Source organism: Thunnus maccoyii, chromosome 12, assembly GCF_910596095.1.
Source record: "Thunnus maccoyii chromosome 12, fThuMac1.1, whole genome shotgun sequence".
Lineage (NCBI taxonomy): Eukaryota > Metazoa > Chordata > Actinopteri > Scombriformes > Scombridae > Thunnus > Thunnus maccoyii.
This window is the reverse complement of record NC_056544.1, coordinates 18,804,207-18,823,954: the sequence shown is the minus strand read 5'-3', so window position 1 is coordinate 18,823,954 and position 19,748 is coordinate 18,804,207. Positions and strand designations below refer to the sequence as shown.

The window sequence follows — 19,748 nt, the reverse complement described above, 5'->3', positions numbered from 1 at the left end:
CCATTGTAAAATATTTTGAATTATAACTTAAGAATTATCAGCTCAATTAAACTGAACAAAGCACTAAGCTAACTTAGCATTTTAATTGATATTTCAGCATGAAGATCAGCCCCATTTACAATGTGTTAGCAACCACAAAGAGATAAGTGGTAAACTGGCATGAAACCTACTGTATCTATAAGCTCCAAGAACGTGTTCAAGCAGCAGTGCAGCAGTCTGTGAGAAAGATGTTATTTGACTTAAGAAATGTTCATTTGAAAGAAAGATAAAAAAAAAAAAAAGATGTGTTATTTATCTCAAAGACCAGAAATAAATGTGTGTACGTTTTGCACTATTGAGGTGAAAAAGCTTCTAGCAGTTATGCTAATTGAGATGATTATGAGTTTCTGTTTGAGGTGTTGAAAGATGAAGATTCAATGCAATGTAAATGGAGCTCTGCCATTGGTTGGATCAAATAGAAATTTAAATGTAAATGACATTCAATTTTGTGGCACCAGATTGGCTGTGTGTGTTTTAGAGGTTTAATATATTCTCATTGGTTGTTAAAAATGAGGCTGGAGCTTTGAAACTAACTACACAAGGAGTCAAAAACCATAACCACGTTTTCAGAATTATTAATATTAATTCAGCAAAGATGCACTCAGCATGTTGTTTTTCCCCCCCAAGTATACTGAATCCCTAAATTGAAGAGAATGGAGAGATTATTTGAGCAATATCTCTCTCTGCTGGCAGAAGGTAGGAATTACTACTACAAGATGGGTGAATGGATCATATAATTGAATCCATATTTTATGTTTTGTTTGATGTTTTGCAGTTCTTGTTATTGTTGTTTGTTTTTTTACCCCGGTCCTGCTGTATTTTTATTTTTTAATTTGCGATGACAGATAAACCTTTAGATTTGTTTTTTATTTTAAAAAGATATGATGTTGAACAGGATTTGTGTGAGTCAGTTAATATTTTCTGTACGGTAAGTTGAGACACTGATACAATAAGTTAGTAAACATTCATTTTACATTTTGTATCAGGTTTACAGACTTAAGTTGTGTTTTTTCTTCTTTCTTACTTCTTAGTGAAATGGTTGAGTTATGGAGAGTTAAATAAGATTACAAAATATCTTATTAGGTACACCTAGCTAACCACTATCTTATATAATAAAATGATAATAGTAGTAATAGCAATTTTGAAATTTTATCTAAAAAATTATATTCTATAACACTATATTATTCTACACAATCATTTTAAATGCCAAACCACTTCTGTCTAAAAGAATCAACAAATGAAATACATTTTGTGGGATGCCTTTCTTTCTTTCCTGTTAACCCCACCCCCCTTTCATTTTTCCTGTGTCTATAACCTATGTTTTGCCTATTCTTATATTTCTTTTCTATTTTAGTGATGTTAGACGAAGTGTTGCCTATTGTACTGTACACCTGGTGGACAGATGTGTAGGAAAATGAAATCTGTCAGCATCAATCCATGATGGAAGTCCATGACTGAAACATTGTTATTTCTAATTAATTCAGTGCTGATGGAAATTCAACTTACTCTTGTGACATAAAGTGTGTATAACTCTCTTTAATAAGTTGTGGAGTACTGTATGTAAGTTTTCAGAAATGATCTCCTGTGGAGAATACAGACAATGAACCACAACTAAGGAGCACTGTTTTGGAAAAGAGAACAATGAATTTATTTATTCACCATGATCTACAATATGAACACGGGCAATGTGCAATGTGTACACAGCAGCAACACGAGGGGTCTCAGAAAAACAAGATGAAATATTGCTGAGTTATTGACCCATCTGAGACACATAGAAATGAGAAATATACAAGATGGGATTTACAGAAACATAAAGATCCTCTGCCATCAAAAATTCAGGGTCTTCTTTTTCTAGTGATGGAGAAAAAGCAACTCATTACTCACTCATATTGATTTCATAATGCAGATTAACATAGCATCAGAATGACAATGAGGTTGAAATAGACATGTACCCTTTTTAAGATGCCATAATGTATTTTACAAAAGCTTCGTAATTTATGCATCCATTAGCGTCCTCTTGGTTTTGCATCAGCTGCTCCACCTCATCCTCCCGCATCTTCTCACCTGTGGCCCACAAGGAAAAAACCAAGATAAGTGTCACCTCCATACTTATCCTTATTATGACAGATTGTTTATGAAATCAGATTGCATTACGACTGTTCATCTCACCCAGTGTTGCCAGGACGTGTCTGAGCTCAGCACCCATAACTGTGCCGTTGCCCTCTTTGTCAAACACCCTCAGACCTTCCACAAAGTCCTCAAATGTTCCACGATCCTTAGCCTTGCAGATGTGTTGGTGTATGGGCAGAAACTGATCAAAGTCGAGCATCTTAGACTGCATTTCTGTTGAAGATAATGACAATATAACATGAATCCTGCTTTTACCAAAAGAAAAAGAAAAAACACTAGACTGGTTTGACCAGTTGAACCTTATTTGAACCTTTCCTTGTATTCTGCCTTTGAACCAGATTCAACGCAGACTACTAACACCAATCTGACAGCATGCATTGACTTCAGGGGAATCACTCAGCGTACTACCCACCTTCAGCCTTGGGCTTTCCAAGCACAAACATGATCTCTGCGTTGGTAGGATTCTGTCCCAAAGCTCTAATCAGGTCACCACATTGGGCGTAAGTGATTTTCATCTCATTGGTTGGTGTCCTGTCGAACAGCTGGAAAGCATCTTTGAAGTCTGTGATCACAAAAACACCAGTTAATTCCTTTTAAATTCTACTCATTTCTTTGTGATGAAAAGCACATGCAGAATCTTTGAGGAAAGGCCTTGATGATGCTGAAAAGTAATGATGGCCTGCCTCGGTTAAAAGGGTCCTTGGCTAAAGACAAAGACAGAGAGGGTCACACCCTAACGTGTTTGGCTCTACTTTGATTCACATGAGCCTTTATCTCCTTTCAAAGGGATCAATTTAGGTGGATGTGTTTATTTCTGAATAATAGCGTAACCCTGGGCCACTGTGTCATCAGCTGTTGCTGAACATTTCTCACATATTAATAGAGATCATGATAACATAAACCACTCATTCCCTCTATAAATAGCTGACAGTCTCTGCAACACAAATGACAATTGTAACAACAACTTCAAACTTACCCTCAATTTGCTCGGGTGTGAATTCCAGCTGAAAAGAGACAAAGCAAACAAGGAGATTAGAAGCTGCCAATCACTCAAGAATGAGTACAGCTACAAAAACGAGTGAATGGAGAGCAAAAAAAAGAGGAGAACAAACTGCTCGCCATGACCCCTGACAGTGCCTCCACTTTCATCATGTCATTCCAACAGATCGAGTTACAGTCTGCATCTGTTCTGTTTGTAGAGCATTGTTAATCAGTGACCTTGGGTCTAACACCCTCTTCTTACAGTATGTAAACTGTCAGCTACTGTTAGCTTCATTTGCGTTTATTTTTAGATGCAATATTTCGCAAAGAATCTTTGGCGCTATACTGTAAATACCACCAGGATGTGTTTCTTCAACAAGGTTAGGAATTCACTATGTAATGATTATGGTATGTTGAATATTTGAAAAAGAAAAGTGCTGCACATTTATATTTAGATTAGAATGAGATGCATTGAATTCATTAACCACTTGTTGAGTGAAACCAATGGTTCAAAACTTTAAAGGGGACACTATTGAGAAATATGTTTCAGTTTTTGTAAATGCTTTGAAGCAAGAAAAAGGATTTACATGAACAACCAAATTATTATAAGTAAATACCAAAGAGATATGAAGTTTTGTAGATATTTTTCAGAATTTAGGGTAAAATCAACTGTAGCCGAAAGAGACATAAATGCTGAACCTGCTACTGTATCTGCATGACAATTCACATTTAAAATCTGCATTGCACTCTAGTTTAATCTGTCATTCTAAGTCTAAAAATTAACCGTTATTCTAAACGCTCATGACAAATGTTGACTATTTATACTCCATGTATATGTTGGACTGCCATCAGATAGAGCCCTCAGTTTCTGTCTGATGTCTGGATATCTACAAAACCCAGCCCCTCCGTGAGGCTTAGTAAAAATATTATCCAAACACTTATCTAAGCATGTTTAAAGATGGATGGCGACGGATATAATTATCTATATTTTTCTTCCTGCTGGTTTTTCCGCCCTTTTGCCCTCGGAGGAATGATGCGGGTGGTCTGCTATTCACAGACATAATGAAAATCATATTCTGTGGCTTTCATTGTAACATGGTGGCTCGCTTAACCAGGAAAACATTTATCCATTGAGAAGGGGCCAAGTCAGCAGAAGACAATGTTTCCATGATGTGTGGTATCAGCCAGTTTGAACTTAACAGAAACTTGTAACAGTTTGTTCAACTGTCTGGTGTAATTTGCTGTGCATGTTTAAAGTTTAATAAATATTCTGTAAAGCTGTAAAATAGCTATAATACATATTGTATTGCCAATATAACTAGAATCATCCAAATGGCTGCACAGTCCAGTTTTGCATGCACTGCCAGGTTTATGTCACACGGTGTCTCTGATGTTCTTTAGAGACATGCTTGGCTCGTAACCATGGAACAATTTCTATGAAATTTCCTTTTCATCCTTATTAGTGATACTCTAATTGTAAAATGCATAAAAATGCTGTAGAAGAAATCTCTGAATTTCAATTTTAATTTCTAGTGTGACTGATGTCAAAGATTAAAACACTCTAATCTTAAATCTAAAAACAAACTGCAGATCATTTTCAGTCTATGCATTGCCAAATGTTGCGGTTTATGTTTTGTTTTACCGTGACTGTTGCAGGGTCAAACGGTGGGGTCTTAGGGCGCTCAGGCTCTGGAGGTTTGGGTGGAGGAGGTGGGGGCTCTTCCTTCTTCTTAGGGGCCATTGCAAGAAGCTCTCAGGAGACAAAGGGGAGGACTGACGAAGCAGAGGGATCCAGTTAGAATGGATGGAGGCAACCCATTAGAGGCCGGGTCCCTTTATTCACTGTCCACAGGTGTCATCTCCTCCCCCTCCCTGCCCCAACACATTGCCCACAATAGGAGGAGGACTATAAAAGGATATGCCTTTGTGCTTCTATTTAAGACGAAGGTTGTTGTGCATGTCATCAGAATATGGATGATGGAAAATTATATTAGCTGAGCCTGGAACCGTCTGTTAATCAAGCTATTTCCATCAACACAAAGTTAGACCTCGTCTAACCTCCCTTATCTTGGACTGTTGACCTTGTTTGGTGAAGTGTGGCGGTTATTAGTGAGGAGGGGATGAGGAAAATGATGATTGCTGGACAAGAGCGGGTGAAGTTGTTTAAATTACAATGTCACAATGTTGTATGATGAACTGCAATTCCCAGCAATTATCCTTGATTATCATTCAAATTGTGACTTGTGAGAAAGCTTCACTGTGCACATGATGTGCCAGGACTTCATGGTGACCGTTTATCTGTTCTGATCAGGGGGCTTTGCTGAGCATTAAACTCCAGTCCACCCTAAAATAGGATGTTGTGTCTGTCTGATCCCTGACTTTCGAGTACAGTTATATGTGAACAAGCCCCTCTTAAAGCCAAGTGTCAAGAACATAGAAGTCAGGAAAGTAATGTGGAATGACACTGAGTGCCACTTTGTGAAGCTGCCATTCACACTTGGATGGAGACAGCCTTTGTAGACAGAGTGGCAGCCAGGGTGATGTTTTAGTGTGAGCACTGAGGTGAAATAAAAACCATGTGAGTGTAAATAACTCGAGCAAACATTCAATTAATTTGCAGATTAATTTAGAGTGGTACAGCCTCCAAAGATCATGCTCGACATTCTTATTAGAGTAAAAAAACTGAAGGGACCCCGTGCACAGCAGTGCTTCTCTCCTGGGTGCCATCAATATTCCAGCGCACACCAGGATGCTAGGATTGACACTTTTTATTAACAGATTACATTCAAAATAAAAAGGGGCGAACTACGTGTCTGGCATGTTGCTTCATCAGATTCACTTTCACTCAGATTCTTATTAGAGGATTAATTTCTTTGATTTCAGATTTCACAATTGCTGCTTAAGATGTTAATCTTAATATTATTTTCTTTCCAATAGCATTTGTTACACTGCACCCACACTGTAGAACTGTAACCACACAGTAACATACACACTGATATGCCACCAGTCTATCAACCCAGCCGATTTCTCAAATCACAAGACAATAGAGGTAATGGTGTTTATGCTTTCTTCTTTTTAAAACTCAAGATACTTTAGTTTAGTTTAGCTTTTTTGAAGCTTTTTTAGTGTCTTGTCTGTCTATCTGTGTCACTTAACTTTTTTTTGTTTTCTCGCAGTGTAGAAGCTTTTTTTAGATGTTTGAATATGAGATTGTGTTCTACAAATAAACTTGAATTTGAACTCACAATGTGGATATTATTCAAAGAAAGTTCATAATAAGTGCTCACAAAGGTTGAAGCAGTAAATCAATTTAACTATTTAGCAATAAATGTAAATGTACTTCATTTATGTTATCAAGAAAGAAAGCTTTGATTTAAAGTTTTACCAATGATGGTATGCTTGAAGAATGAACTTTTCCTCATGTTACAAGACAGCTTATTCAAATAGTTTTTCTCATGGCAGCAGGTAAGACTGAGGTCATAAATAATAATCATAATCATCATTATCATGAGGGCTGAGTCATTTAGCTGACAGCCTACAATCCTGCAAGACTAAAAATGGTTTTTATATTATTCAGTTTGTACGACTGTGGTTATTTTTATTTTGGGGCGATGGGGAGTAGGTATGGATTAAAAAGGACATGTGTGTGCAGGTGTTGTGATCTATATTTATTTTTTATCTCTTGACATATGGAGGATGAAGTATGACCTGACCATAAATAAACAAAATGAAAAAAAAGAAACAGTTTCTCATGCACCTTCAAAGGCTTGTCTGACTCAGAACAATCCATTAACAATACAGCAATAAAAAAAACATTCTTGCCAATAAATATATAGTTTTTTTGTATTTTTCATTTTGAATCAATGTACCCAATAAATTATTTATTTTTCTTCACTCTATAGCTTGATAATTTATAACCACACAGACATCATTACATCCCTTTGTCTTTGCTCTGAAAAATACTCAACAGCTGTTCTCTCAGCTTGTATTTAAAGCCCCGGCTCCCCGCTTATCTCATGTGACAAATGTGGCAACCAATCAAGTCAATAGTAGCAAATGGTGAGTTATGGCAAATTCATTGTCAGGAAATGTTCTGGCACACATGTGGTCTGGAGGCGTGGCCTTTATCATCATTTGTTGGGCTTGCAATGCTGTACCACATACATTCCTCTTATGTCTTTGCCCTTAAAGCCCGGTTTTGAAGAGGAAATGAATGGGTTTTTAGATTTCCTGTCCATAATGAAAAGCAAAGACTTTTAAGTCAATATGAGTACTGAATGAGCCCAGATATCATCTTTGCTCTGCAATGACAGGTTGGAAAAACCAAAATTACCCAGTTCAGGGAGCCTGAACTGGGTAATTTCACCGTGGTGATGATAATTCAGTTGTCATGCATGATTAAAAAAAATCTAACAATGTCAATCAAACACAAATCATAATGAAGTAACTGGAGGATTTAATCAACATTCATGGGGTGATGTCACAGACAATATTGGGTTCAGACCAAGATGGCAGCTCACATTGGCATGACCTGTCAGTAACAATTTGTAGAAAGGAATTGCATGGATTGTTTTAAGACTGTTGTAGACTTTTTGACATATCAGAGCAAATTGATATTGTTCACTCATGCATGAGAAGACACCAAAACATAATGTCAGATCAAGAGAATCTCATCCTTTAAACACAATTACAAGAAAGACACACACAGAAAAATAATTAGCCTCATTCTGCTTCTCTTTCTCTCTCTCTGTGGCCTGAGCTGCCGTGGGAGCAATGGGACATCGGAGCATAAAATGATCACAAAATTACTGAGTACTGTAGAAATAATAAGTCATGGCTGCAGTTTGTTCCTCATTATTTCCAAATAGCACATGACTGAAGTTGTCACAGTCTGGCTAAAGCTAACCTACAGTGAGATGCAGACGGAAACTGTGTACTGTATGTCAGTCCGAGTATAAATGGATCCAGCCCTGCATAGCACACTGCTAACCGCCCTTCATATCCAACCAGGTGATTGCCATTGACAGGCTGTAGCAACAATTCACAACATGACCAACCACATCGAGTCAAGCTCCTAAAACATCTAGGACCTGTGCAGTTTGCTATTTTGGAGTTAGCCTGTTGTCTGGCTGGTATGTACCTTGGAAAGCCTCCAATCTGTTCACAATGCCAATTGTTACTTGGACCCATCAGATGACCTTCAGTGCAGCTGTGGCCTTTGCAGTATGGTGGTTTAAAAGCCTGGATAAAAGCAGGGCTGTTATATAATTACCCCCAAAAAGTGGTAGAGCAATTCAGATGTGGCACTACAGCAATGCTGTTATTTATCAAGAGGGAATCTTGTGGCTGAAAGACACAAAACCACAATTTCAAACCATTAATCAACTGTCCAAAGTGTCACTGCTGTGCAGTTCAATTTTGAGGCAATATATCTCACCCTGCTTCATGCGTCAAGTGTGAAACCCAGTTAAGGAAGATACAGAGAACCCTATTTTCTGAAGGAGGAGGTGGATGATGAAAAGGAGTAATGCTCTGAAATCAGCTGCAGTAGCTCCCCTGAGAGGAAACGTTACGACAGGAAAGTTAAATAATTCAGACAATTGTTTCAACAAATCACAATTTTGAATATGAACTTTGATTCAACTCTCTTATTTGTATTAATCATATGAAAATCATTGTTTATTACTACATCTTTTTGAGCATGTGCAATTTCATGTAGGCTAAGTGTAGGTTTTAGGGTTGTTTGCTTGTAAAATAAGATGAATCTTTAATTGAAGACACTTGAAGACACATTATATGATCTCATATGTATTTTGCTCCTCGCTCCTAAATTAATCCTATAGCCTCAATTTAATTCATTAGAACTGATCAAGTGGATCAATCAACTAACTAGGACAAAAAAAAATCAGACCAAATCATTCCAGTCCCACATTGGTTTCTTTCAGAATACAATTTTCAAATTCTCCTCTTGGTAAACAAAGCTCTTAATGGCCTGGCTCCACAGTGTATACAGTATCAGGCATGCTCTCAGTGTGCAAACCCAACGGATCTCTCAGGTCACAAGGCGCCAATCTCCTCAATGTGCCCAGAGCGTTTTCAAAGTCAGGTGAGATATCATTATGCATGTCAGACTTGCTTCAACAATGTGTTGTTAAAAAAGCAAACTAAGGACTTGAATTTATTCAGTCTTTATTCTCTTAAAGGAATTTACCTGGGTCTTAGTATTGTTGTACAGTATATACAGTATATGTATGTGTATGAATGTGTTCAGTATTCCTGTATATGTTTGTATAAATGCATCTATGTATATGTGTACATGCACATATTTGTCTCTTTGTTTAATTATTTTATTATCATTATTTAATTATCATTTATTTAATAGAAAAAAATAATTATTGTTTTGAACTGTCACACTATATGAATTTATAGACGTAAACATGGTTATGATGTAATCGATCTAGATACATTTGTATCCACCAATTGAATACTGTTTAAAAATGTAATAAATTAGATAGTTTTTACATTCAAAAAAATGTCCCATTACTAATATTTGACTTGAGGTACGTTCACATATAAGATTAAAGAGTTATAGATTTAAACTTCCACCTTTTAGCCTTTTGTGTTTTTCACATCTGATCACTATTCAAAATATATAACCCTGATTCCTGCTGTTTGCAAACAGTTCTGCTCTAAATCAACTGCACCAGAGAACATTCATTCATTTCATTGTTGTTTATTTTTTTAAATTAACTGTACAAATATATCCTGTTAATACACAGCCATAGTTTATTTACACTGTAATTTTACATTGGTATTTATACTGTTATTTATATTCTGCTTCTTGGCACACACACATAGTTTTATTATGTCAATATGCACGCACGAAGTCCACCCACACTACAACAGAATGTTTGTAATTTACTGTCCATCTCTTTCTTACTCAGTTAAGTTTGTGTTTGTGGTTATGTTTAATGTTCATGTTTATTGCACTTTCTTTTGTCTTCTTGACTACATTCAATTCGTTGTACTTGCTACTTAGCGCATAAATCTGATTCTGTACTTGAAGGACCTGCCAATAATGTTGGAAGTGATAGCAGATTCCAATCTTGTGATTTGTTTCTTTTGTGGCCGGGGAGCCCTTTTATTTACATTTAGATTGCCTTAAACTGCAGTATCAAGTGTATTCAGCACTCTGCAACTGCATTAACAGACAGAAACTCCCTTAGGGCTTTGTATTACCTCTCTGTGGAGCTGTGGCGACACTGCTCCACTGCGATCATTTACCAGCACTCAGGATATAGTGTGTCCATGCCAACGCTAATACTAATAAGGTTGTTAATACACCAGCCGGATTCCCGGTAGGTGTGACGTGTTCATTATCAAATCCACAAGGCCGTCAGTGAAGTGCGTGAGCATGTAATTAAACTGTCCCCTGTCCAACTCGGACCAAATGCGGCATCCAGTTTAGTGTGCAGAAGTGGTGACGCTGCCAGTCTGTGCAGGCTTCACTCCAACATAGACTCTGTTGCTATGTTGTTTGGCAGAAGTTCTTATTTAGTAACGATAATATAAACACTGTTTTTGGGGGACACAGCAGGATTTCCGTATATAAAACATTTTCGCCTTAATAAATAATGTTTTCCTGTTTGTGTGTGTGTGTGTGTGTGTGTGTGTGTGTGTGTGCGTGAGTGAGCGTGAGTGTGCGTGAGTGAGCGTGAGTGTGCGTTGTCAGGACACAACATACAAATAAACTAATTTAACTATTCCTGGTTCCATTTTTTCACAATCAGTTAAACACCTCTAACTTTTATTGAAGATGCATCCTTAGTGTTCACAAATGAAAAGTTCATGCATCAAAGATTACAATCTGAAAAGTAATTTGGAAGTTGTAGGCTATCATTTATTCAGGGGCAGGATGTCAGTCTGGAAGCCTAAATTATAAGTTGTCGTCATCTGTGTTGTCACATACCAGCAAGCTGAGCCATCAGCTGAGCCACAGTGCCCTCCTTTGGTCACAGGGTAGCCTATCATTCATCAGTTTGAACCTTCTAGTAGTGGCATACTTAAACTCCCAGTTTAATTGATTTGTCCTCCTTTAATTGCTTCATTTCACCTTCTCCCCCTACTTTCATTCTGGATGTTTTTACCTCAGTGAGCATGAGTTTACAAACAGAAACAAGGGGGTAATTTAGACATTTGGATGCTGAGCACTGCTGAGCGGCATCACTGAATCACTCTATCATTTTCAAGATAACCTTGTTTATAATGTATGCTCACATTAGGTGGATGACACATTCGATTAAAAACCCATCTGCCAGCATCTCCTTACCCCGTCAGGACTGTACAGCTCTTTCTTTAGACAATGAAAAGCAAGAGATATTTACTAGGGGTACCTTATGTGTATTGATTGTCATGGGTAAATTCATTCTCTGATTTGACACAGCAGAGCAATAGGCAGCCTTTCTGCAGCAAAGTGAACAACACCAGAACGTCCTTGCTGCGAGGCGACAGTGCTAACCGCCAAGCCACTGTGACAAGTGGTCGTTTATTTTAAAATTTTATTCTGGGTTGTGATCTGTCTGCAGAGTGCAGCAACAGCATTAAACTTACAAACAACCTTCTGTGTCGCAGCTGCTCTTCACTCCTTCAACCCCAGCGCTGCTGTTTGTTATTGATCAGTTAAATGGCCTATTCTCTGCTCTGTCTGCATCCTGTTCATTCAGCAGCCAGATCTCTGTGTTCAGGAAAGAAGAGCAAATTTGAACTGTGAGGAATCCAGTGTTTACACTATATTTGGCTGTGAAATTTAATGATTCTGGTGGTGATTTATAAGTGACAGGAAGCATTTCCTAAAACTTGAAATGTCAATACATTGATGGTGACGACTGAGCAGATAGTGTCTGACCCGAATCTATGTGTCATGTAATAGAAAAAGACTCACATAAAAACAAATAGTTTATTCCACATTCTACATACATAATTTCAAGCTGATTTTTTTAGATTAGTTTGGTTTACTGATAATTATGTCCGATATACTGTAACTGTTCTAAATACTTCTGATCTACCTGGATGGGTCAGTTGGACTCACCTGAACAATTTCAGTTGCTTTATCCAGTTGCCTAAATCACAACACATATTTCTATTTTCAATATATAATTTCATTGTACAAAAACTGTTAGAACATTTTGTTAAATAATGACTAATGTTGTTTTCATTCGTTTTTATTTTTTGTTTTTTTCTGTTTCTATGTCAGGCAGTGATCAAATGACAAAACAGCAAAATATAACTGAAAACAGAATTCTGTTATTGAGACTGAAAGTTTATTCTTGGTCTTTCGAAACAGCAATTGACAACACACTCTCCATTTAGTAGCTTTTGGAGCTACTCTTCCTCAGCAGTGTCAGAGTTTGCTTGTTTTTCATGGAAAACTAGATGTTATTTTTATGCTGCTTGAAAACTCAACAACAGCTATTAGATCATGAGCGAACTTTCAGTCTCAACCTTCGAGCAAACATGGCTGAGAAGTTCTTAAAGTGCTGAGAAAAATGTGAATTTGAACAGCTGCAATTTCACGATGACAGATGGCAAACACCATTAGCAGAGGAAGATTGTGTGATACAGCTGAAAGCTCCAGAACAGCTACACAGAATCTATTTTGTCAACTAGCATTCTGTTAGATTCTGCATGTTCGCAAACTCGTACTCTACTTTCTGGACTTTGACATTAGTAACACACACAATGCCAGCACAATTGTTTGTTTGTTTTTCTACCACTGTCTCATTGCAAAAGACTTTGGTTACAAAGGAATCTGTTGACACTGTTAGACATTGTTGACTGTGAAACATGACAGCACCCTTCTGTACTTCAAATAAGAAGAAGTTTGGTGTTGTTTTGGTTGTGTTTGTTGGCTTGTTTGCGCGTGTTTTTTCATTTACGTGTATTTGTGTTTTAATTGTAATCCTGAATTTCGGAATAATTTGTGATGTGAATCTTGAGTAGGGTTCTTACTGGACATCCTTTGCAAGGACCCTTGTTTATAACAAAATGTGTCATTTTGGAATGTGGAATGTATGACTTTCAAAACGCTTGTGGGAGAAAAAAGTATTTGTATTTGTATTAATTCAAGACCTGTTGCTGTTGTAGTGATCACTAAGTTCTGTATAGAGGTCAGTCAAAGTCATTAGTTTCTTAATGCTGCCTTATCTTCCTGTGCCATATGTTTAATCAAGGTGGTCTCCGAAGCTATCAACATCAAGGTGGAAAAATGAGGCTTGTAATCATAGACATCCACCTCAGCAGTGCGTATGTGTATGTGTGTTCAGGGTGACAAGAAAGAAGATTCTTTGGCCACATTTGTTCCTTTACTCTATTTCTGGGGTATTCCTTTGGGAGACCTGAGTGGGTGAGCACCGTGAGCTGTCAAGCTCACAAGAGTTGATTCAGAAAGGATGAGTTGACCCTGTTCCAACTGGAAATAGCTTTCTCTGGGGTACTCCACCATTGTATTGTGCATGATGTTTGTTGTCTTGAAATCATGGCTACAGTAAATGGAAATGATTAAAAATGAAAAGAAAGCCCTTTTATAAACTCCCAAGTGCATTTTAGTCGCTGACTAGTGGTCGTGCGAAATTCACGGTTTTCACTCGTGAACTGTATTTCTAAATGTTTAACATTCACACGTAAATAAAATTTTTGAATTTCTTTGTTAGTGGTTATGTGAAGAGGTGAAAATGCGGCCGGAAGCATGAACATAAATGTTCATATGGAAGAGATAAAACTGAAAGTATAAATAGAAATGTTCACATCTGAAGTCATACGTGCTACATGAAACCATAAGTATGGTGCAAAAAAAATGTTCCCACATGAAAACCATCATGTGTCCAAAACATACATGTGCTTTGAATTTATATGTGGGTTTTCACTAGACTTTTGGGAAATGCGTCACACAGATATAGAGTTACAGTGTCCCCACTCCTAGATTGACTCACATATAGTAGCAGCAGGTATTCAGGGTATATTGTTTGATTGTTTTCAGTTCATATGTAAAGCAAAAATAATAATGATAATAATAATGTTAAGTGTGAATACTGGCTTGTTTATCTGGCGCCAAAAATAAAATGAAAAAAAAAAAAAAACTTGGACGGATGTTAACATCCAATGAACGCCAGTGAATGATTCAGGAAGATATCTGACATCTATAACAGATTAATTAAAAAATCGGTTAGTGTAATATTTAATGGATTTCTTGCAGACTCTTGTATCTAGGACTTTGAACCCATGTTCAACTTCCTGGATGATGGAAAATTTCTCACATCTTCCCTGCGAGTGGTCCCATGGACATTGACATCTGACTCCCATCATACAACCAATATAAAATCAAGAAAAGAGGCATCTACAAACTGACTTGATATTGAATGGGATTCAGACTACAATGGCAGCTTGCCAAGCTCCTTCAAAGAAAATTGCACCATCATTTTATATACTTGGCTGCTGCAAATGGCTCAGTGAATGAACACCTCTTATACCCCTAAAGATGCTCATGTCTGTTTTGGTGCAAATAACGGATGACGTTTGCCAGAGCACTTGGGATACTCACCAGAGGTGGATATTAATCATTCCAGATGGATGTCAAGGATCAGAAGCAGCACACTTCAGTGATGAATATGATGCTGGAAGCTGCACGACAGGGTCGCAAGGTGAAAAGTGAAGATTTTCATAGCCAGGATAAGTACCATAACCAGGCATAATGGCATGAAGACACAGTAACAGTGAGGCACATTTAACCTTTAAGAGAGAAAAGCCTGTTCTATGTTTTATTTTTAAGAGAGAAGAAAGAGTGAGGCACATTTAACCTTTAAGAGAGAAAAGCCTGTTCTATGTTTTATTTTTAAGAGAGAGGAAAGAGAATAAGAGAGATGTTGCCAGATTGAAAATGGAATGGAGATTATGCATATTATGTCCTGAACACAATCTCCCCTATTAATCTTCTGCAGCTTACAGTATTTTGAGTTTCCCATGGAGAAGCAGTAGGGTGCAATCTTCTGCATGGCAGATGAGCAAATGTATGGTCACATGTCTTATTGCTGGCTGCTTGTTTATGACAGCTTTCATATTGTTCATTATCTCTCACCCCAGGAATAACCTATTCATGATAGAAAACGAAACCTGGGTTGATTAAGGTTGAGGATACTGTTACTGTAATACCGTGACCATGGAAAGATGAATACATAGAGTTTTTTTAAAAAAAGGAAGGAAAAAGGGAAGTGGAAAAAAGGAAAATGTATTAATACTCTGAGAACTGTACAAACAAAATGTGTTTCATAACATGCATGTTCATGCGCAAGTTAGAAAACGTCTCTTTACAGTATGTTTCAATTTTGCTTTTGTCTTTGATTTACTGAGCAAAGCAACACAGCAACAGCTTCCAATTGCATCTCATGTTCTTCCTCAGCATATAGAGTTTACTTAAATTATAAATCAGGTAATATTCTCTATTTTTATCACTGCCAACAAATTCCATGTAAAGACCAAAACCAACCATGAATTGATCCTGCTAGCAAGTGTAGCAAAAGCCTGATATAGCTTATTCCTCTGTGCCAAAGACATCCATTTTTGTCCAAAATCTGTTAAAAACACATCAATGAGACACTGTTGCAATGGGTGATTTACTAGATTAAGATTAACTTTATTATTATCTCAGAGGGAAGTTGGTTTGACATACACGATGAAAACATACACACTAAAAAAGAGACACAATCAGCAGCAATCCCAGAGTCCATACATCCTTAGCAAAAGTGCACAAAAACTAAACAGCACCATCCAGCAGTGCTCATGATGTACAGTGTAATTTGAATCGATCTTTCATTCATTGCCCTGCTGCCATAAACACTCACAAATGCACTGCATCAGCAGCTATTACTCTATATCTAGCTATTACTCTTGTTTAAGTGGCGTTTGCTGAAAACTACAGAACCAGTGTTCCAGTGTTTCATAGTTTTGACATAAAAACACTGATGCACGTACTGTTTACACTCATATCCATCTCAAAACTGAAACTAGGCCTATGGTATGGCTTATTCACTCATTATTTTAATTATGGTAAGAATTGCAAACTTGCTGTATATCAGTCAAACTTGACTGTTATCACTATTTAAGTGCTCGTCTCTTTTGCGTATTTGAGCATACAGTCAAAGGCCCCCACATGTGCATTCTCAACTATAACTGCACATGTAATGAGTGCAGGCCAGTTAATATTTGATTTGATGTCATATTATGTGATGATACTGTCAACAACATCAGAGACCACATGGGGATAAATGACACTTTAGTGGAGCTGCTTTTGTGCCAAATCTCCACTCTCTGTGTGGCAGCAACATATGGCAGTGAATAACTTTGATGCTGGAACACTATTCTCTCCATTAGATAACGTGAAATGTCCCAGTCCACGTCAACAGTCCATCACTGCATGTCAGCAGTGAGAGCTTTTACACCAAAGCTATTTTCAGTATGTCTTTGTTTGCTGCTCGGCATGTATGCTGTGTTACAGCATAAAGAGTCTGGGAGGCGATTACCAAATTACACAATTATTCTGCTATCATAGCTTTGGCCCTGCATCGTTTAATAGGTGGAAAATTTCACTCATATTGCCACAGTTAAGTGCCCATTCACTGTTGAGAGCACACATGGAACATCTGTATTGTACTCTCAGCTGTTAGAGCTGCACTGGTTATACACAGTGCTATTTCAGGGATATTTTCCACCAAACTTTTGTGATCATAACCTGCAAAATTCACTAGGTGAATGATTCTGTACTGTGTTTTGAGAGATGGCAGTTTTGTATTCAAACTGTTGGACAGCTTCACACTTGAGTTGGTTGAAGAGGACATGCTGGAAACAGAGCAGCAGGCAATAAAGGCTTCACAATCAGAATAGCCACATTTTAAATCGGAACCCATGATGACAGAAAGACAGAACCCATGATAATCTGAATTTAACCCTAATGTTCTGTTTAGGGTCCTGGACACCCCCAGCCATTTAAGCAGCTCAAAAGAACCTACATAACCTTGTTTTATCAACCTGATACTTCGCAGCTTTTTGTTATTTTAAGAGAGGTCCGCTACAGAAAATTACACATTACTTCTGTTTGGGGTCTCCAGCTGTGAAACGTAGTTAAACACAGTCAATTTGCATAATGCTCTATATCTGTGATTGGTGTTGGCAATACTTTTAAATGGCACTACTCTCAAATCCTAAATAAGTGTGTGCGTTGCGAGCCCCTGCACAGGTGCATGTGAGGTCTAACAGTGAGTTAGCGGGTATAGTCAAGTCAGGTCAGGTTAATTCGATTTGTATAGCCCAGTATCACAAATCACAAATTTGCCTCAGGAGGCTTTACAATCTGTACAGCAATACAATATCCTCTAACCCTAGACCCTCATTTTGGATAAGGAAAAACAAATAAAAACTTTTGAAAGGGGAAAAAATGGAAGAAACCTCAGGAAGAGCAGCAGAGGAGGGATATAACTGACCCCAAACATATAAGTAACATCACTAACACATTTGCATGCATATCCCATTAAATAGGAAAATGTTTCCTTATTTGGTGTAATAACAATTTTTTTTTTCATTTCTGTTTTTTTTGTCACTTTAATCAAATGTGTAACCCCAGTTTATGTCAAATGAAGGGTTGCCACTTCAATACTTTTCTTCATGTTGAGTTTTAATATGTTCAGAGGAAACGAAAATAACTGAGGAGAAAAAATGCATTTAACTTTGCCATTTTTATTTTAAAATAGGCTTTAATATTGAAATTCACTTTTGCATGCCCATTTAACTGATCTCCAATAGGACTTTTGATAACACTTCATTTTATGGGTCAGCAAATTTCAAGTTAATTAGGTGTTATTTAGTAAGTAACTTCTTTGAAATTTCTTTGAAATTACCCCAAAATTTGCCTTGAATTTCACGGTAATTAGGTGATAATTAGCAAGTAACTTTTTTGAAATTACCCCGAAATTACCCAGAAATTACCTCAAAATTTACCATGAATTTCATGGTAAGTAAATATAATAAGAAAGTAAATTATTTGAAATTTTAATGAAATAACTCCCAAATTACCCCAGCATTTACCTCAAATTTCGTGGTAAGTAAGTGAGTTGTTGCAGCTTAATTTCCAAGTAGTTTCTGTCTAATTTCTATTGAGCGGACCCCTAAATTGAAGTGAGTTGTTGCAGCCTAATTTCCAAGTAATTTCTTCCTAACTTCTGTGGATCAACTTATCTTAACTTGTTGAGTGGTGTGAAGACATTATTAGCAGGCCTCAATAAGCAAGCAAGGACTTTTAAAATGAGCAACTTGTAACTTGATTTTTGATTGTCGGTAACTCGCAATTTATGGTGGCTAACAATTTTTTAAAAAAAGGATATTTAGGAAATTTGTTACAAAGTTGGACTGATCTGCTGAAATTATACAGAAATTGGTGAGAATATAAATGGTTAAAAAACATACTTCAATTTACTGGCCTGCAATTAACTTTCATGAACTGAAAACACACTGAAATAGTGATGACTACAGCTATGCCTATACTCTGTGAATCTTGAGTTATGCCATGGTTGCATTACCTAACCAACATTGTCGCCATGGCTTGCCTGTGAGGGCACCCACCTGTCACTCAAAGCAGCCACACCCTTAATTATGCATAACTTTAAGCCTTAATAAAATTTAAATGGGTGACTTATATAAAAAGTCATGCCCTGTACAGTTGTCATGAATGCGAAATTTGCTAGAGAGACCAAAATAGTTATTTGTACCAGGCTATAAATATGTTTATTTCCTCTGTAAAGTTGGACATTTTAACATGGGGGTCTATGTGGATTGACTTGCTTTTGGAGCCAGCCTCAAGTGGTCATTCGAGGAACCACAGTTTTTGGCACTTCCACGTTGGCTTAATTTTTCAGCCGAGTGTGATGCATGATGAGGCTTGTTTTTCAAGAGAAAAGGCCCTAACGGACACTGTATGTTAGCAGGAAACTAGGCATGGACCTAGTTTTTTCAAAATAAAAGCCCCAGACAGTAATTGCATCCTAACAGGAAGCTCAGGATGAGGCTTGTTTTTTCAAAATAAAAGCCTCCAGATGGTAATAGGAGCTCACCAAAGGGCCATGGACAAGGCTGGAATTTTAAAATAAGTAACTCATTTCAGATATCTGCATTTTCAGCAATGCTTTGCTATTTATTCTTTTTTTTGTATGTTTTTCAGTCGACTACTACTTCTGCATACTTTGAGCTACGGACACCATTTGAATGTTAAACCTGCTCTTTACGGACATGTATGTGTTTATTCAACTTTTTTCTACCTTCCCTACTTAAAATAAAATAATTTATTACAATAGAAGTGAAAAACTGACAATATTACAGTTTAGCTTCCAGCTTTTTTAGCAATACATTTCAGCTCATAGCTTCCTTAGATAATGCAGTTCAGCTTCCAGTTCTAGCAATTCATTTCATATTTCTGCATTTTCAGCAAAGCTTTGCAACTCTCAGCTCTTTAGGCCAATGCCTTTTCTGTCCCCAAGTGTTTAGCAATTAAGTTAATCTGT

At 37.2% G+C, this 19,748-nt stretch overlaps 1 protein-coding gene across 1 annotated transcript; it reads right to left on the bottom strand.

The window, feature by feature from the left end:
- Positions 1–1,705: 1,705 nt before the first annotated feature.
- On the bottom strand, positions 1,706–8,359 carry myl13 (myosin, light chain 13). Its single transcript, XM_042428974.1, has 7 exons — positions 8,291–8,359; positions 4,793–4,923; positions 3,146–3,173; positions 2,582–2,731; positions 2,209–2,382; positions 1,992–2,103; positions 1,706–1,890 (listed from the first exon to the last, which is right to left on the bottom strand). Exons 2-6 carry the CDS (start codon positions 4,889–4,891, stop codon positions 1,997–1,999), a joined length of 558 nt encoding a protein of 185 aa, XP_042284908.1. The 5' UTR covers positions 4,892–4,923; positions 8,291–8,359; the 3' UTR covers positions 1,706–1,890; positions 1,992–1,996.
- Between the last annotated feature and the right edge of the window lie 11,389 nt (positions 8,360–19,748).